Source organism: Felis catus, chromosome E1 (genome assembly GCF_018350175.1).
Source record: "Felis catus isolate Fca126 chromosome E1, F.catus_Fca126_mat1.0, whole genome shotgun sequence".
Lineage (NCBI taxonomy): Eukaryota > Metazoa > Chordata > Mammalia > Carnivora > Felidae > Felis > Felis catus.
The window spans coordinates 5,839,343-5,857,808 of record NC_058381.1 but is presented as its reverse complement, the minus strand read 5'-3'; the positions used below and the strand labels follow the sequence as shown (position 1 = coordinate 5,857,808).

The window sequence follows — 18,466 nt, the reverse complement described above, 5'->3', positions numbered from 1 at the left end:
GAGCCTGATGTGGGGCTTGATGTGTGTTTATAACGGGTCTGAAGTGGCCCCACACACATCTTGCACACCTGTCTGGGTGTACTACCTGCCCCGGGAAGCAGACCATACACCACAGCACACTGGATCGGTTCGTAATTACGCAGGCTCTTAGGCACAAAAGGCGACAGAGGCGCTCGGCCGCAGAAAGAGCGTTGGGCTCAGGATGTGCGTGGGAGAATCTGCCTCTTGTCCGAGACCGGGGTAGCTGCCCTTTGAGAATCTCCTTTTTTGAAATGTTCTCTGCCCTCTGAGATACCAGGTTCCTGGCTCCCCTGTTCCTAAGCGTCATCAGCTTAGGAAAGGCGGGAGTCTTTCTCCCGCCATTTTGTTGCTTCTAAAACGTTTTAGGCTGAGAGGCCAAATAAACAAAGTTGTTTGGACTGTGACCAACAGAAAGAGGCCTGAGGCTCCACGTAAGGGAATTCAGCATTTTCTTTTTTTTTTTCCAGAGTCACGGGTATGAGCTCTGCTGCGTGGACTTTGTGGCCTTTATGCTGCTCCTCTTGGGCTCTGGGTTAGCCCCAAGTTCCTGGCTGCTTCTGGACAGCAGAAGCTTCACCCAACTCTAGTGTGGAGGATGGAAGGGACCAAGAGGCCACTAGGGAGCTAACGGGACACAGGAGTGTTGTGTCCAGCTGCAGTGACGGCCGGTGTTATCCTGGCCCCATCTGACAGCAGGCTGACTCTTCTGAATAATTCTCTGTGTTTCACCAGGACAGAAGGAGAAAATCCTCCAGCATGGGGACCCAGGAGAAGACGGAGAGGTCCGGGCGAGAGGACCCGGGAGAAAAGCAAACAGCTCGTCTCCCTTTCCTTGGTTATGAATTTTTACTATTTAAAGTGTTTGCTTACATGCAGAAACCTGACAATAGGATTCTAGGGAACAACTCCTCCAGAATACTCGAATGATACCACGAACGGTAATAGTAATAACAGCAAATATTTATTACAGTTTTTGTGGTATTTTCCTACCAGGGAGGCAATGTAACCTTGTTGTTAAGGGCAAGGCTCCGGGGGCGCCTGGGTGGCTAGGTTGGTTGAACTTTTGACTTTGAGTCAGGTCATGATCTCACGGTTCATGAGTTAGAGGTCCGTGTCGGGGTCCTCAATCACAGCATAGAGCCTGCTTGGGATTGTCTCTCTCCCTCTCTCTCTGCCCCTCCCGGGCACCTTCTCTGTCTCAAAAATAAATAAACAACAACAAAAAAAAGAGCACAGACTCTGTCTGGGTTCAAACCCTGGCTCCATCATCACTCTCGGCATGGCCTCGGGGAGCTTATTTAACTCCTCTGCCTTGACTTTCTCATCTACAACACAGGGACGATACAAGGACTTAGTTTATGGGGCTGTAAATGATGAAATGATTTAAAAACATGTCAACTTCTGGGGCACCTGGGTGGCTCAGTCGGTTAACTGCCTGGCTGTCGGTTTCGGCTCAGGTCACGATCTCACGGCTCGTGAGTTCGAGCCCCGCGCCAGGCTCCACGCAGACAGTGTGGAGCCTGCTTGGGATTCTCTCTCTTTCACTCTCTCTCTGCCCCTCCCCTGCTTGCACACGCGCTCTCTCTCTCAAAAATAAATCAACTTTAAAAAAATTATGCAAAATAAATAAATAAAAACAGGTCAGCTTCCAATCTCAGGTTGGCACCTGACACGTACTTGATGAATGTTTGATAAATGTCACTTGTTGATATTAGCCTACTGATCATAGATTTAAGAATCAGAGCAAATGGGCAGAGCTCATAATCTGGTCGGTCACCGGACTCCAGGCTTGCAAATAAGGGCAGGTATATTCTCCCAGGAACAAACGGGGTCAACAAGTGAGCCAGACAGGCACGTGAAGTCCGCTTACGACCACCGCCGGGCATTAACGTGGCAATGTCAGGCCACGACGCAAGGCCACAACACAGCATACCATGATGGTGGCCGAGGTCTCACGGAAGAGAGATGAAGCGAGTGAGAGCCCATGGTTAACACTGAAGGAATTCTGCAAGCTGGACTATTAAGCACAGCGTTATTTAAACAATAAATTAGATAATGAGGCACCTGGGTGGCTCAGTCAGTTGAACGTCTGACTCTTGAGTTTTGGCTCAGGTCATGATCCCAGGGTCATGGGATTGAGCCCTGTGTTGGGCTCCATGCTGAGCACAAAGCCTGCTTGAGATTCTCTCTCGTTCTCTCTCTCTCTCTCTCTCTCTCTCTCTCTCCCTCCCTCTGACCCTCTCCCTTGTTCGTGTGCACACACTCTCTAATACAAAAAAATAAAATATAAATTAGGGGTGCCTGGGTGGCTCAGTCGGTTGAGCGTCCGACTTCAGCTCAGGCCGTGATCGCACAGTCCGGTCTGTGAGTTCGAGCACTGCATCGGGCTCTGTGATGACAGCTCGGAGCCTGGACCCTGCTTTGGATTATTCTGTGTCTCCCTCCCCTCTCTGTCCCTCCTCCACTCGCACTCTGTTTCTCTGTCTCTGTGTCTCAAAAAAAAAAAAAAAAAACATTAAAAAATAAATAAGCTTACAACTAATTAAATTGTATTACAAAAAAACAAAGGTAAGGATATTCAAAACTCATCATATCTGAATGATTGTTACCCACTCTGCCTGGGAAGTGGAAATACCATGGAGGGTGACCACCACAAAGGTGGGAGTATTTCCACCACAGAAACGGATAGGTGTGTCTGGGTGCTTGTGCAGTTTTCACAAGGTGCCGGAGAAAAAAAGCGTTAATCGTGCAGACGAAACTTCAAAGCGCATCACGCCCGCAGCCATTTACAGGGACAAGAGCAACAAAGAAAACGCAAGTGTTCTTTGAATGTTCAGAGACGCTCACGTCACCGACCTACTAGTGAATCTGTGCCACGAGCCTTCCTCATTTCATGTTGTCTTACTTGTTCAGGTTCACGTGGGCACTAGGGTCTCGACGGACCCTGGGCAGCATTCACGAGCCCAGCAGGGGGTAGAGCCCCGAGGCTCGCTTGACAAAGAGGCGGAGGAGGGCCTGTCACCGAGGGGTGCCTAACTGCTCTGAGAGGCAGGGAGCAGACACCTCTCTGTGTTCAACTCCTGGCCCGGGAGGAATGTAGGAGACGGTGGGGGGGGGGGGGTTACGGGGGAACCCCAACAGGTGCCTGATGCTTTGCCCCGGCTCCGTGTCGGGGGCACGTGGCCACTCAGACGCCCCCACACCACCCTCCACGCGCTCCGGCCCTCACCTTGCAGCATCGCTGACGTGGTATAGTAGTTGAACGGCACGTTTTGCACCAGGTACTCCTCGGCGTCGAGGCTGGCCAGCTTGGTTCCCACCAGGACCGACTTGCCGACCCCCGCAGTCCCCACCAGCATGACCGGCCGCCGCCGCTCCAGGAGCCGCTCCAGGAAGTAGCACACTCGGACGGTCTCGCCCGTGGGCACCAGGCAAGCCTGCGGGGAGGACACGATGGGCAGGTTCGTGGGAGAAACAGATGCGGGGCGGGACGTTCCGGAACATTTCAGAAGAGGGACTCCCCCTGGCGAGGGGGCGCTGGCTCACTACCTGGGGCAGGGGCGCCTTCCTTCGCATGCATGCTAACACCACTCCGCGAGTTCATTCTCGGGGTGGAGAGATCCCCTCCCTCCTCGGCCAGCTCCGTCTGCTTCCCTGTGGCCTCTCTAACGCGCTTTAGAACCTTCTGCCCCCAGGATGCCGCTGGAGTCTGCGAATCAAGTTAGCTAGTCTTTGTGGGGTTTCTGTGGCTTCCCTGCACCGAGAGTCTCCTCTCGAAAAGCACGTCACTGGGCATGACTGGTTGCCGGCAAGGTTAAGACACTTGAGGGCCGATAACGGGCTGTGACGAGGACCGCTATGGATCCTTGGCACGAGCAGACATCCTTGGTCACTCGGCCACACTCACCTGCAGAGGCATCTCAGGGTCGAATTCAAACTGGGGAATGAGCTTGGACCAGGGCTCGAATTTCTTGGTCTCCGGGTCTATGTAGTAGTCAAAGACGGTTCCCTGGGAGGGAAACTTGACTGTCTTGAACTGCGCGAGCCACCACTTGCTGAACTCTTCCCGGTGGTCTGCAAGCTGCCAGAACAAAGCGGGTCAGGAGGCGAGGCTCTCCGGAGCTTGCGAAGCCTGGACAGACTGCCCGGCCGTCGGGCAGAAGGTTGGGGCCACGAAAGACTTTGCAGACCTGCCCGATGGAGTGGCTTCTCCAGGAAGGATGCTGCTTCCCTGGGGATCGGCCCTGACGAGGCGCATCAGTGTGGGGACACGAGTGCCACCGCTTGACCGTGGGGCTGAGTCCCCCTGGCACTGTGCATCTGAGACTCTTCACGGGGTGTGAGAACACCAAAAAGAGTGGGGTCCCATGACCGCAAGATGAAAAGACAGATCGACCCCCTTCCTCCCAGACCGCAGAGACCCAGCAACTCCAGGGTGGCGGTTAGGGACGGAACGGATACAAATGGAGGCTGTTGGCACCTGGGGGGTGCAGGGTGGTGGCGTGAGAAGAGCCTCACCTCCTTCTGTGCCTCAGTGTCAGCTGTGAAATGAGCACCCCAGAAAAGAGAACTTCCAAGGACTCTGAAGGTCTTCCTTCAAGAGCTAAAATTTATTTTTTTTTAAGTTTATTTCTTTTGAGAGAGACAGGGACAGTGCAAGTGGGGGAGGGGCAGAGAGAGAGAGAGAGACAGACAGACAGAAACAGAATCCCAAGCAGGATCCGCTAGCCAGCAGAGCCTGATGCGGGGCTTGAACTCACGAAACCACGAGATCGTGACCTGAGTCGAAATCAAGAGTCGGACGCTTAACTGACTGAGCCACCCAGGTGCCCCAAGAGCTAAAATTTCTAAAACATAAGAGCAGCAGAGACAAAGCTAAACTGGTCTTTCTGACAGAAGGAATAGGTAGAGATACATGATTCACATGCACACGTGTTAGATCACGAGCCCCTCAGGGCTGCGCTCCCGGTGTACTCAAATTATCTTACTATAGGGGCACCTGGGTGGCTCAGTCGGTTGAGCGTCCGACTTCGGCTCAGGTCATGATCTTGCGGTTGATGAGTTCGAGCCCCGCGTCGGGCCCTGTACTGACCTCTCAGAGCCTGGAGCCTGCTTCCAAGTCTGTGTCTCCCTCTCTCTCTGCTCATACTCTGTGTCTGTCTCAAAAATAAATAAACATTAAAAAAATTTTTTTAAAATTATCTTACTATGTCCAAGCCAAAACATGTCAGACACGGGCACACGCATGCACCCCATAACATACCCGTGACTACTGGCAATAAGCCCATTCTTTGAGCATACAGACCTAGGAAAAATCCCCAAAAAGGAAACCTAAAAAGAGACCCAGACTGGACATTTTAGGGAAATGTTCCCGGAGGGCGGGACAGACGAGGAAGCTGGGCGCGTGGGCAGTGATTCTGGGCTTGCGGCCAGTGGGGCAGCTCACTTTGTTGCCTATTGGGTAAGTAGGACTGAATTCTCTTGCTTTGGAATGAGAACGGAAACAAGTCCCGATACAGACGGACAGATCTGTGTGTTCTTATTCTGACATGAATTCAGACGAAGGGGGTGCGGGATCTTCTCAGTCGTGTGCTCTGCGACCAGAAGCCTTGGAGGAAAAAACCCATTTTTGACTCATGGATACGATCCTTCAAGATTTTCAACGTCCCTTAAAAACCGGATTGTAGATTTACATGGAAAAACCAAGGCGAAGGTCACCTTTAGAAAAGAAAACAGCTTGCCGACTAATCTTTGACAAAGCAGTAAAGAATATCCAATGGAAAAAAGTCTCTTTAACAAATGGTGCTGGCAGAACTGGATGGCAACATGCGGAAGGTTGAAACTAGACCACTTTCTCACACCATTCACAAAAATAAACTGAAAATGGATAAAGGACCTGAATGTGAGACAGGAAACCATCAAAACCCTAGAGGAGAAAACAGGAAAAGAGCTCTCTGACCTCAGCCGTAGCAATTTCTTCCTTGACACATCCCCAAAGGCAAGGGAATTAAAAGCAAAAATGAACTATTGGGACCTCATGAAGATAAAAAGCTTCTGCACAGCAAAGGAAACAATCAACAAAACTAAAAGGCAACCGACGGAATGGGAAAAGGTATTTGCAAATGACATATCGGACAAAGGGCTAGTATCCAAAATCTATAAAGAGCTCACCAAGCTTCACACCCGAAAAACAAATAATCCAGTGAAGAAATGGGCAGAAAACATGAATAGACACTTCTCTAAAGAAGACATCCAGATGGCCAACAGGCACATGAGCAGATGCTCAACGTCGCTCCTCATCAGGGAAATACAAATCAAAACCACACTCAGATATCACCTCACGTCAGTCAGAGTGGCCAAAATGAACAAATCAGGAGACTATAGATGTTGGAGAGGATGTGGAGAAACGGGAACCCTCTTGCACTGTTGGTGGAAATGCAAATTGGTGCAGCCACTCTGGAAAACAGTGTGGAGGTTCCTCAAAAAATTAAAAATAGACCTACCCTATGACCCAGCAGTAGCACTGCTAGGAATTTACCCACGGGATACAGGATGCTGATGCATAGGGGCACTTGTACCCCAATGTTTATAGCAGTGCTTTCAACAATAGCCAAATTATGGAAAGAGCCTAAATGTCCATCAACTGATGAATGGATAAAGAAATTGTGGTTTATATACACAATGGAGTACTACGTGGCAATGAGAAAGAATGAAATGTGGCCCTTTGTAGCAACGTGGATGGAACTGGAGAGTGTGATGCTAAGTGAAATAAGCCATACAAAGAAAGACAGATACCATATGTGTTCAGTCTTATGTGGATCCTGAGAAACTTAACAGGAACCCATGGGGGAGGGGAAGGAAAAAAAAAGAGGTTAGAGTGGGAGAGAGCCAAAGCATAAGAGACTCTTAAAAACTGAGAACTGAGGGTTGATGGGGGGTGGGAGGGAGGGGACGGTGGGTGATGGGCATTGAGGAGGGCACCTTTTGGGATGAGCACTGGGTGTTGTATGGAAACCAATTTGACAATAAATTTCATATATTTAAAAAAATAGAGAAAAAAATAAAAAATCTGAAATAAAAAAATAAAATAAAATAAAATAAAATTCACTCTAATGAGGAAAAAAAGAAAAGAAAACAGGTTAGGTGCGTCTTCTCCTTCTGCCGCCAAGGCCACTTGGAGCTCTGTGGCCAGTTAACGGCCACGCCGTGGGCTGGGCCACACCAACATCGCCTCATCCCTGTAACCCAGCACTTGGCCTCACCTCCACCATAATTGGACGCTAAACACAAGGTCACCTCTGCTGAGCCATCCAACAGCTCTTTCTCAGTTCAGCTCTCTGGGTGTCTCTGCAGCAGTGACCTTAAGGAAGAGGTGACCTTCAGAAATCCCCATCGCCTTTGGATCTGGACGGTCCTGCGGTCCCCCCTCCCTTTCTGTCCTCTGAGCTTGAGGACACTAAGGTGCACCCGTACACCGTAGAAGACCTTGGGCTGTAACATCACCTCATCTGATCCTTGCCTCGCTCCCAGAAAGCCTGGCGAGGGCAAATTACTCCTATTTTACATACGAAAAAACCACGACTCAGAAGGCTCCACTTCCAAAGCACAGGGTGACGAACCTAAGCTTCCGGTCTCCAGAGCACGTGCTCTCCGAGAGGTCATTTGCTTCTGAGAGGCCACTACCCATGATCCCCTGCAAAGTCCTTTAGGGAGAACCTCCTTTAGCACCAAGTTCTTTTGCTTTTGCAGCCGGCACTCAGGTATGGGCTGCATGCTGAATTCGTGCTTTGCTTTAATGACAGCTTTTCAAACATTAAGCACCACTGGTGTTCCTGACGTGAATTCTTTGGCCAACTTCCTATCTTGCTATTTACAGCGCTATTTTTGGTGTTTGGCTTGAATGCAGGTTGGGTAGGGGTCTTGGGCATTCCCTGCTGCTAAAAGCTTTCTCCTGTGTCCTTTCCCCACGTGCGAGCATGGCCACCTACAGTTCCAAGTGCTCCGGGACGCCTGGGAGGACGCTTTCTCCTGGGCTTTTTAAAAAGAGTTGAGTGGATTTAAAATGTATTCGGACACAGAAAAATTGACCAGGAGTCTTCATCCTGACTGCCCCCACCCCGCCACTGCCTACTAAGCACTGAAACGGGGGAGAAGCCCAACAGTGGTTGCTGTCTGACATTTCAGCAGCTGAAAGGTCAGGGTGTGCATTTGATGGAAAGAAGTGACCTATGCCTTCTGGATCTCTGGACTTGGTGAGGTCTCACCCATCCTGCCGGAGTCCTTGGCTCCAAGAAGCAGTCCACGGAGAAGCTCCGAGGACTGCAGGAGGCGGTGTGAGATCCTCAGACGCCCAATTCCCAGTTTCAGGCATTGTCCTGCCCTGGGGAATTCCTCGTTTCCCACCAGGATCTGGAGAGGGGAGGGGCAGGGAGAGGGAGAAAGGCACACGTCCCAGGAGCTTGGGAGAGCTGATTTCTGAATGTGGACCACAAAAGAGCATGCTAGGGAGCGGAGGGAGGTAGGGTGGATGCTAGCAGCCAGGGTCTGTGAAAACGAAAGAGAAACTAGTTGTTAGTTCTAAATTAATTGTTGGGGCGCCTGGGTGGCTCAGTCGGTTAAGCGTCCGACTCCTGGTTTCGGCTCAGGTCATGATCTCACGGTTCGTGAGATCGAGCCCCACGTCGGGCTCTGTGCTGACAGCATCGAGCCTGCTTGGGATTCTCTCTCTCTCTCTCTCTCTCCCTCTCCCTCTCCCTCTCTTTCTGCCTCTCCCCCCTTCGAAATAAATAAATAAGCATTTAAAAAATAAATTCATTGCAAATTCTCCCAGCTCGCCGCCATTTTGGATTCTAGAACACAGCTTTGCCCTGGGAGACTGACGCTTTTTACCTCTCTCCTCGGAAGAGCCCCACATCAACCCAGACCGGAAAGAGTAAATCATAACTCTCCACCCACCATGGGTCTGTTTGACCCCTTGCTGTGAGGGGGGCACCAGACACTTGCTATGAAACTGAATATTCACGGTGCGAGAATATGAATAATAAGCACATAACGTGTGCCAGCACAATTTAACCCAAAGAGCTCTGCACATATTGTGTCAGACGATCAGAACAGTATCCTTTCCTTGACTCCTCACGACCACCCTAGATGCTGTGCACCACTGTCCTCACCCCTGCCTCTGTACACACGTGAGCAGCAAGGTAGAGAGAGGTGAAGCCATTTGTCCAAAGCCCCCCAGTATCAAGTGGCGAAGTTACAATTCGAAAGCAGAGTCCATGTCGGAAGTCCCTGTATGACCCTGCCTGATTGCTAGAGTCGGCTGTAAAGGACTGGCTTGCCCAACCTGGGAAGTGAGGTTTCTAGATAGAGAACTTTTCATTTGGAAGAAACTAAGCTGACAAAACGTCTGGGGATATAGGAAGGGTTAAAGAGTAGGACACCACTGGGGCGCCTGGGTGGCTCAGTCGGTTAAGCAACTGACCTCGGCTCAGGTCATGGTGTCACAGTTTGTGGGTTCGAGCCCCATGTCAGGCTCTGTGCTGACAGCTCGGAGCCTGGAGCCTGCTTGGGATTTTGTGTCTTCCTCTCTTTCTGCCCCTTCCCTGCTTGCACTCTGTCTCTCAAAAATAAAAAAAAACACTTAATTTTTCTTTTTAAAAAGAATAGGATGCCAAGATACCCCAAGCCAACATCCCTTCCCCTAAACATGAGGCTACAGGGAGCCAGAACCATGAGATAAATACTGATTTGGTTTCCTACCCCTAGATGTCAATTAATCTTTGGTCCAAGCTTCTGTGGACAGCGCTGGCTAACACTCTGGCCAGGGACGGAGTTGTACGTGCTTGTTCTGAAACGCTAAAGGGATTCCTCCCTCTCAAGCCTCTACAGCACAGCATCGTTCCGTCTATAAAACACATCCCCTTGCAAAGTAGCGTACCTATACCGCCAGTTGTTCCAAAACACCGCGGCCCTCCACGACATCGGATGCACCACCGACCCAAAAGGCAAGAGCTCAAAACCTAGCCCGATCTCATCGGTCTCGCTCCAAAGGGCCCTTCTGTGGGGACCGACGTCTCTGGCAGAGCGATGGATAGATAACAAGACAGCCCGATGCCTTCAGATTGATTCTGACATTCCGCGGTCCTCTTTTCCGCATCTTTGCTGGAACGCTGGTTTTGGCCACGGCGGGCTTGCACGTGGGCGTCAAGCCCGGCATCTCCTCTTACCTGATCTTGGGCCATTGCTCCGCCGAAAGCCCAGATGGCGGCAAACACGAAATAGAGCTCGTAGGTTTCCTTGGGGCAGTCTGCAGGGATGTCCTCTGTGGTCAGGAGACACTCGAGAAGGTAGCACAGCATCTGAACCATGCTCTGCTCTGGGATTGGAATCGTCTTCTTGAATCTGCAGGGACAGACCCAGAGATGCTCTTTGACGTACGGGCTTCTCTCCTAGAGGCTTGCTGGACAGCCTCGGCACCCACTTGCTTTGGGGGCACTCATGACCCGTCAGGATCCCTGGGATTACGAGGTGCTACCGAAGCCTTTATTCTCACCGCCTACTTTTGGGTCAGCTCTCCCGACCAAGAAGGGGCCCGCGGTGCTCCGAGAAGGTCCCTTCTCATCACCCTTCCCTCCGATACCCTCCCCCACTGCTCTTCCCTTCTCTGAACAGTGACCACCCCCCCCTCAGTCCTCAGGGAGTGCAGGCCACTGCGACGGAACAAGGAACCATTCCGGTTTCCCCGAGTGTCAAAAGCCCTCCCAGAGTCAGCGCAGTGCTGAGGCTGGTCCTTCCCTGCCTTTGGCTCAGAGAAGTTCCCTCAAATCAAACACACACACTGAAGACATTTCCTCGGGAACCCGAGTCTTACGGGCGGGGAGGCGGAGTGGGCCCGGACAGCTGCTTACTGTAGATACAATCATGGCTTACTTGACGGAGCTCGTCTTCTGAAAATACGCCTCACTCTTCTGTGGCCTAGTTTTTGTACTTAAAAATTTGTTTTGTTTTTTACTGATTCAAGTTTATAGATTTATTGTGTGTGTGTGTGTGTGTGTGTGTGTGTGTGTGTGTGTGAGAGAGAGAGAGAGAGAGAGAGAGAGAGAGAGAGAGAGAGAGAACAAGCAGGGGAGAGGCAGAGAGCTGGGGACAGTGGATTCGAAGCAGGCTCCGTGCTGACTGTAAAGAGCCCGACACGGGGCTCGAACTCACAAACCCCGAAGCCAGCCGCTCAACCGACTGAGCCACGCAGGCGCCCCAAGAGTCTGATTTCAAATCTGCCACGCTTAGGGTAACGAGGCCATGCCAGTACCAGCCGTTAAGACCCTTCCTGCCCTTGCTCTCCTCTGCCCCCTTTCGACCTGAGGGGTCAGAAGCTACAGCTAGTGATGGGTGGGGGGCGGGGACCAGGGGAGTAAGGAGAGAAGCTGTCGGGGACTCCCCCACCCTCGCCACTGCAGGTGGACGGCAGGAAGCGGGCCTGAGCGGGGTGGGGGTGGAGGTGGGGGCAGGAGAAGCCTTCCTCGTAAATGGAGTTTGGTTTTTAAAGTTTTCACACGTTCGTGACCGGAAGCAACAACATGCCTTCTTGCAGAATGACCTGAAAAGTCACGAACGTGGCCCCAGATTCCCTCTGGGGGGGGGGTGGGGGCGGGAGCAGAACCAGCCGCACAAAACGGCTCTGAAGGTGAGGCGGGACACAAAAGCTGCTGTATCATCATCCCTTGTGCGGCCCGCTTGTTCAACGTGAAGACTATCGTGCACGCGCCCCACAGCCTGGTGGTATCGGGGCCAACGTTAATCAGCACCCAAGCCGTGGCCGCGTTTCTTCCTCGACGGCCACAGAGTTAGGAGATCGGGTGAGCGGCCTCTGGATGCACTCAGCATCCTCACAGCTTGGTGAAGAGGCTTGTACACATGCTTGTACGCTCGCACACTCAGGCACACACACACACACACACACACACACACACACACACACACACACACAGGGTTTAGCATCTCTTCTTCTAATTGTCCAGAGAGGGAAATGGCCTAACTCTTAGAGACAGGTTGTATCGGGCAAGGGGCGAGGCACGCGGCAGGACAGGGGGCGTGGGGGTCCCTTCCACCTCGGCCCCCACGCCGGCCAGCTCTGCTCCACCCCGGGGCGCCACAGGCCAGTGAACCACAGAGTCAGGGGTCGTTCTGAGCAGCGGCCTCAATTTCCCGGAAACGCAGTCCTGGCGTTTGTGGACTTGTTGAATGTTCGGGAACGACGGGTCCCTGAGTCACGTCGCCTCCCGGCACCGACCTCGGATGGCTGGGCTGGGCTCAACTGCGAGGCCGGGCACCTGACACCCAGAAGGACGCGTCCACTGGCAAGAAAGCGGGTTGCAAACCTCGGACCCCCCCCCCCACTCTGCGGACACGTGTAATATTCTCGCTGGAGGCGAGAACAAACATTAAACAAACATTAAAAAAAAATAAAAAATAAATAAATTGTCGCCTTCCGTGTTTCCCGGCCTACCTGGTTCTGAGCGTGTCTAAGCAGGTCGGGAGGTACTTGTCAAACAGGATGGTGAGGTTGGCTCTCTCTGTCTGGACTTCCCTCTTGTCAATCCAGCTACTCACGGGAGGGTTCCAGCCCAGGTCCGTGGGATTGATGTACAGGATTCCTGGGATCGTCAAGAATTTGGTTAAGTTTCCATAAATGCCACTGCATTCCCCAGCCCACGGAGTTACTTTCTCTGCGTAGAAAACGTACAGAGGACTGGACTTCAAAGAAACAGAGGCCCGGCCGAGGTCTGAGAGGGCAGGTAGGATTGCTACCCGATGGCCTCAGAAGAGCTGAGCGAAAGCAGTGTTGGCAAGGATGCTAGGGCCAAGTCCAGGCTCAGGAGGAAACCGGAGCCTGTGGACGTGACCTTATTCAGCAAAAGGGCCTTCCTTTGCCCATGTGATTAGCGATCTCCTGACGGGATCATCTTCGATTATGTGCGTGGGACATTGCTAAGTGTCCCTATAAGAGACAGAAGAGACAAGACACACGCAGAGGAGAAGGCCGCGTGGATATGGAGGTGGGGGTTGGAGTCATGGGGCCGCCAGCCTGAGCGGGAAGAAGCAAGGCAGGTTCTCCCCTAGGGAGGGAATCAACGTCTGGTGTCTTAGAAGCCACTGAGTTCATGGTGACTTATAACAGCGGCCCTGGGACATGACTATATACAGAGAGAGACTATTCTCCTGCCCGCGTTCACAGCCTCAGCACGGGTTCCTGGAAGGAACTCTGGTGTTACGGGAGACATCAAATCCGCTCTCCTGTGCCCCAGTCTGTGCCCATCAGTTTGGCCATGGAGCCAGAGGTTAAGTTAAGGTATGAAGTTGTCATTTCTCACCAGGAGGTAGTGAGAACTTCGATGCTGGGTTGTCACCGCTGCCGTGGAGGCTAGAACTGGCCTACGAGGAGCCTCGTTCCAGGCACTTCTGTGCAGAGGACAGCTGTCCAGCTCAGGGACCCTTTCCTTCCCATCTCTGAACAAAGAAAATCCCATGCCCCGGCCTGGGAGCGCCTGGCCACCCTCGTGGACACAGATTCGGGCTGGGAATCAGGCCAGGGTTTCCCATGATGCACGGGCGGCTCCCGTCCGGACCTTCCTTGGGAGACGGCCACATCACACGTGATGCCAGAGGCACCTGTGTTCAAGGGCGCGGCTCTGCGGGTTTTCTCGTTTCCCGGGGGATACCTGCTCTGGAGACCGTTGCTGGGGTGGCCGTGCGCAGGTGGCTGATCTCAAACAGCAGCCTCATCGTGGGACTCAGGGGGATCCTCTCGTTGCTTGCCAGGGTCAGCACCTGGCAACAGGGAGGGACACGCCAAGGTAGGAAGGAGTGAGGACACGTGATCAGCTGGGGTCGGGGGGTGGGGTGGGGGGTCTCTGGATTTGGCTGAGTATTCCTGGTAGGGATTAAGGATGATTATTTTCCTCTTTATGATAAGTATTTTCTAAATGTTCTACAAGAATCCTCTATCCCCTTTCCTATTGCCCCCCTTGTGTGTGTAAATGCATCCAAAAAAAAAAAAAATCAGCTCTCTAAAAAGTTTAAATGGATGTCAATGATTTGAATGAGCTAGACCATACGGAATAATAAGGTTATTAAAAGAAAAGAGTTCAGGGGATCCTGGGTGGCTCAGTTGGTTGAGCGTCTCACTCTTGGTTTCAGCTCAGGTCATGATCTCACAGTCTTGTGGGTTTGAGCCCCAAATCAGGCTCTGAGCTGAGAGAGTGGAGCCTGCTTGGGATTCTCTCTCTCTCTCTCTCTCTCTCTCTCTCTCTCTCTCTCTCTCTCTCTGCCCCTCTCCAGATCATGCGGTCTCTGTCTCTCTCAAAATATATAAATAAAATTTTAAAAAATGAAAAGAAAAGAGAAGAGCTTAGGCTTCTTTGAAATTGCTATTTCTTTTAAAGTAGTCCCTCTAGCGAAGGGGGGTGAAGGGTGGGCAAAGGGGGTGAAGGGGAGAGAGATACAGGCTTTCAGCTATGGAACAGGTAAGTCACAGGATGAGAGGCACAGCGCAGGGAATATAGCTAACGCCACTGTGATAGCATCGTATGGTGGTAGTGTTGTCTCTAACGGAGAGGGTTGTCCAGCCACCATGTCGTGCACCTGAAACTCACATAACATCGTGTGTCAACTGCACTACACTGAAAAATAAGTAAAGTAGTCCTTCCAGGCGAGCGCACGTTTATTTTAATGGTTCTGTAAATGTCGAAACCATCCCAACGCTTCCAACCCTAATGTACCTTCTGAACAAATTCAGGAGCCACCATTTTATTGGTACGAGATTTCCTGGTTTATGAAAAATAAAACATACTCTCCATGGATCAAGGTTTGCCACCATGGAGGACGCCCGACAGGCTCGGAATGTTTCTGACCTTCAGTGTCCATACTTACAAGAGAGGAAAAACTTAAATAAGATTCGAATAGATGACTTCCGATTCCTTCCAGCTCTGAGTTTTATTTTTTTTTATTTTTTATTTATTTTTTTTAAATTTTTTTTTCAACGTTTATTTATTTTTGGGACAGAGAGAGACAGAGCATGAACGGGGGAGGGGCAGAGAGAGAGGGAGACACAGAATCGGAAACAGGCTCCAGGCTCCGAGCCATCAGCCCAGAGCCTGACACGGGGCTCGAACTCCCGGACCGCGAGATCGTGACCTGGCTGAAGTCGGACGCTTAACCGACTGCGCCACCCAGGCGCCCCATCAGCTCTGAGTTTTAAATTAACCTACATGCAGAAGATCGTGAAGACGGTTACAATAATGCTAAAAATGCAGTGAGCATGTGAGTATGCATACATCCGGTAGTTATGTGATAAAGCCGTTGACTAACTTTATGGCGGCCATCATTTTTACAATATACACGTATTTCAAATCAGCACCTTGCACACTTTAAACTTACACAATGTTCTATGTTGATTAGATCTCAGTAAACCTGGGGAAAATTAAAGAAAAAAAAAAAACAACCCCTGTAGCAATTCCTTACTCGGGGCCAGCCCTTGTGGGGGATCGAGATTTCCAAATGGGCCCGGGGGGACTGGTTTCCTGGATGATTAGGGATGGCCTGGGCATTTCCCTACGCCCGTGATACCTTGTTATCATCCATGACGGTGTTCAGGGACTCAATCCACATTGGATCTATGTCGCCATCCAGTAAGATCCACTTGGGCCCATCGTGGGAGATGTTGGCAAGCTCCCGCATGATGGAAGAGAAGAGTCCTGAAAGGAAGTACGGACAGCTTACCATCCACCTCATCATCTGTCCTATTTCTCGTCAGACAGACTTTCCCTCTTGGCTATAACACCCAGAAGAAGGTGTAAATGGAAGAGACAGGTCAGGACTGGATTTGGAGTTTGATCTACGGAAAATCTGATAGTGAGTGCTAAGACGCTCCTTTCTCTGTGCTTCTGTCTGACTTTTAAGAACAAGAGCAAAATGAAAACAAAATCTGATGGTCTGGCTTGGGTGACGAGGGGCCCTAAGAATCATTTCAATAGGCAACTGGGACATGACAGAATTACCTTAAAGCTTTTTAGGTAAGGTTTCATCCTTTGTGATTACAGCCCAGGCTTTGAGAGAAAGGGCCAATGGGAATCTAACTGGCATCACACAAAATTTATCTCTTAATTTGTAAAGAATCTATTTTCGTGATATTAAGCTTTCCTAATCAATAACGTGGTATGTGTTTTTCATTTCTTCCAATGTTTCTTCGTGTTCCTTCATAAAGTTTTACAGTATTTTCATTCGATGCATCTCTTTGGCTAAATGTATTCCTAAATACTTCATAGTTTTATTGCTATTGTGAATGGGATTTTTTTTTTCTGTATTGCCCTTTTCAGCCAGCACAGAGAAAAGCTATCGAATTCTATGTATTTATTGTATGCTTAGTTACCTTCAGTAAATTTTCTTAAATTTTTTTTTTATTTTTTGAGAGAGAGAGAGACAGACAGACAGACAGAGCATATGCAGGGGAGGGGCAGAGAGAGAGGGAGACACAGAATCCAAAGCAGGCGCCAGGCTCTGAGCCATCAGCACAGAGCCCAATGCTGGGCTCAAACCCACAGACTGTGAGATCATGACCTGAGCCGAAGTCAGATGCTTAACTGACTGAGCCACCCAGGCACCCCTTTAGTAAATTTCCATATTAATTTTAGTGATTCTTTTTTTTCAAAATGTCTCCTGAATTTTCTAGGTACAAAGTTGTATAATCAGCAAGATAATTATTTTTTTCCTTTCCTCGAACTTATACTATCTATTCCATTTTCTTGTCTTACTGCATTGTCTACAATCCCACACCAAGCCATGCTGAATAATAAGGTTGGTAATCGTTCTCCCTGTATTATCCCTGATTTTAATGGAAATGGCTTTAGTTCCTCATCATTCAGAATGCCTTTGTCCCCTCTTTTGGCTTTAAAGATTTATTGATAAAGATTTAGATTTATTATATTTAAGGGATTTCCTTCTATTCCTATTTTACTTAGAATTCTTAAATTAGGGGGGCGCCTGGGTGGCTAAGTCGGTTAAGCAGCCGACTTCGGCTCAGATCATGTTCTCGCGGTCTGTGAGTTCGAGCCCCGCATCGGGCTCTGTGCTGACAGCTCAGAGCCTGGAGCCTGTTTCAGATTCTGTGTCTCCCTCTCTCTGACCCTCCCCCGTTCATGCTCTGTCTCTCTCTGTCTCAAAAATAAATAAACGTTAAAAAAAAATTAAAAAAAAAATTAGGAACAGCTACTGAATTTTTAGTGCCTGTTTGTATTGATAGAGCGAGTGAGCGAGTTGGGGCAGGGCAGAGCAGACAGAGACAGAGAGAGACAGAGAGACAGACAGAGAGAGAGAGAGAGAGAGAGAGAGAGAGAGAGAGAATCTCAAGCAGGTTCCGTGCTCAGCATGGAGCCCAACACAGGGCTCAATCCCATGACCCTGCTAGGATCATGACCTCAGCCAAAATCAAGAGTTGGACGCTCAACCAACTAAGCCACCCAGGTGCCCCCTGAATCTATAGTAGTAAGTGAAATTGGGCTGTTTTTGGTTCTACATAAAGGTTGATATCAAGGTTATTCTGGTTTTATAAAATGAACTGAGAGGTGTCCTTTTTTTATCGTTTTGGAGGTTTTTTTCCCCCCGCTCTTTTTAAATTTTCCTTTTCACCCATTTACTCGTTTTCTGTTTCCTGTTGAGTAAACTGCCTTAATATTATAATTTGCTAAAGGATCATTTTTCTCCTAGTTTTCCTAACATGTATCATATAATTAAGTGATCTCTTCCACTTTAATCTGTATTTGCTCTTACAGCTACTAATTCTTAATCAGCTACATTTTACTCTTTTTCCTCCCATCAATCATGCTCACAGCGGGCTTCTGGTCTTTACAAAGAATCCATAAGCATGTTTTATTTATCCTATAATTTCTTTGTTCCTGCCCATTAATTTCGGATTGTATCTTTATTAAGTTTCTTCTTCCCCATTCTCTTCAGGTTCAGTCTATCAGTCTGAATAATTTCTTATGATAGACGCTGACGTCCTTCACTTCTAGACCACCTTCAAAAATAAAAGTCTAGAGCTCCTGTCTGTTGGTTTCAGACATGACTCTGTTGTTTTCCGTATGTTCTTTTTACCGCTTCTGAGAAGGGATCCCATGTATTTTTTTTCCTTCATCTAGGGGTTAAGTGAGCATCTCCTGATGCGTGAGCAGCACGATTATTTTTGGCCACTTTCTTGTTGTCTGTTTTGACTTCTATTGCATTATTATCAGACAATGTGGCTTGGAAACAGATACTTTTCAATTCACTGCAGTTTCTTCCGGACCCAATTAAACTTCAAAGTTTTGTAAATGTCCCACGAACCGACCAAGAACAGAATATCTTCTACTTATAAGATGCCAGTGTTCTAAAACTAGGTGTTATATTGAGTTTG

At 49.7% G+C, this 18,466-nt stretch overlaps 1 protein-coding gene across 4 annotated transcripts in view; it reads right to left on the bottom strand.

The window, feature by feature from the left end:
- The window catches only part of DNAH9 (dynein axonemal heavy chain 9), a 334,028-nt gene that overhangs the window by 168,433 nt on the left and 147,129 nt on the right, over nucleotides 1–18,466 (bottom strand). For all 4 annotated transcript variants that reach the window (XM_023244531.2, XM_045045039.1, XM_045045040.1 and 1 more), the window contains 6 exons: nucleotides 15,646–15,773; nucleotides 13,740–13,848; nucleotides 12,527–12,674; nucleotides 10,248–10,422; nucleotides 3,929–4,102; nucleotides 3,251–3,458 (listed from right to left, as the gene is read on the bottom strand). In XM_023244531.2, coding sequence (XP_023100299.2) covers nucleotides 3,251–3,458; nucleotides 3,929–4,102; nucleotides 10,248–10,422; nucleotides 12,527–12,674; nucleotides 13,740–13,848; nucleotides 15,646–15,773 — 942 coding nt within the window. The remainder of the gene's footprint in view (nucleotides 1–3,250; nucleotides 3,459–3,928; nucleotides 4,103–10,247; nucleotides 10,423–12,526; nucleotides 12,675–13,739; nucleotides 13,849–15,645; nucleotides 15,774–18,466) is intronic.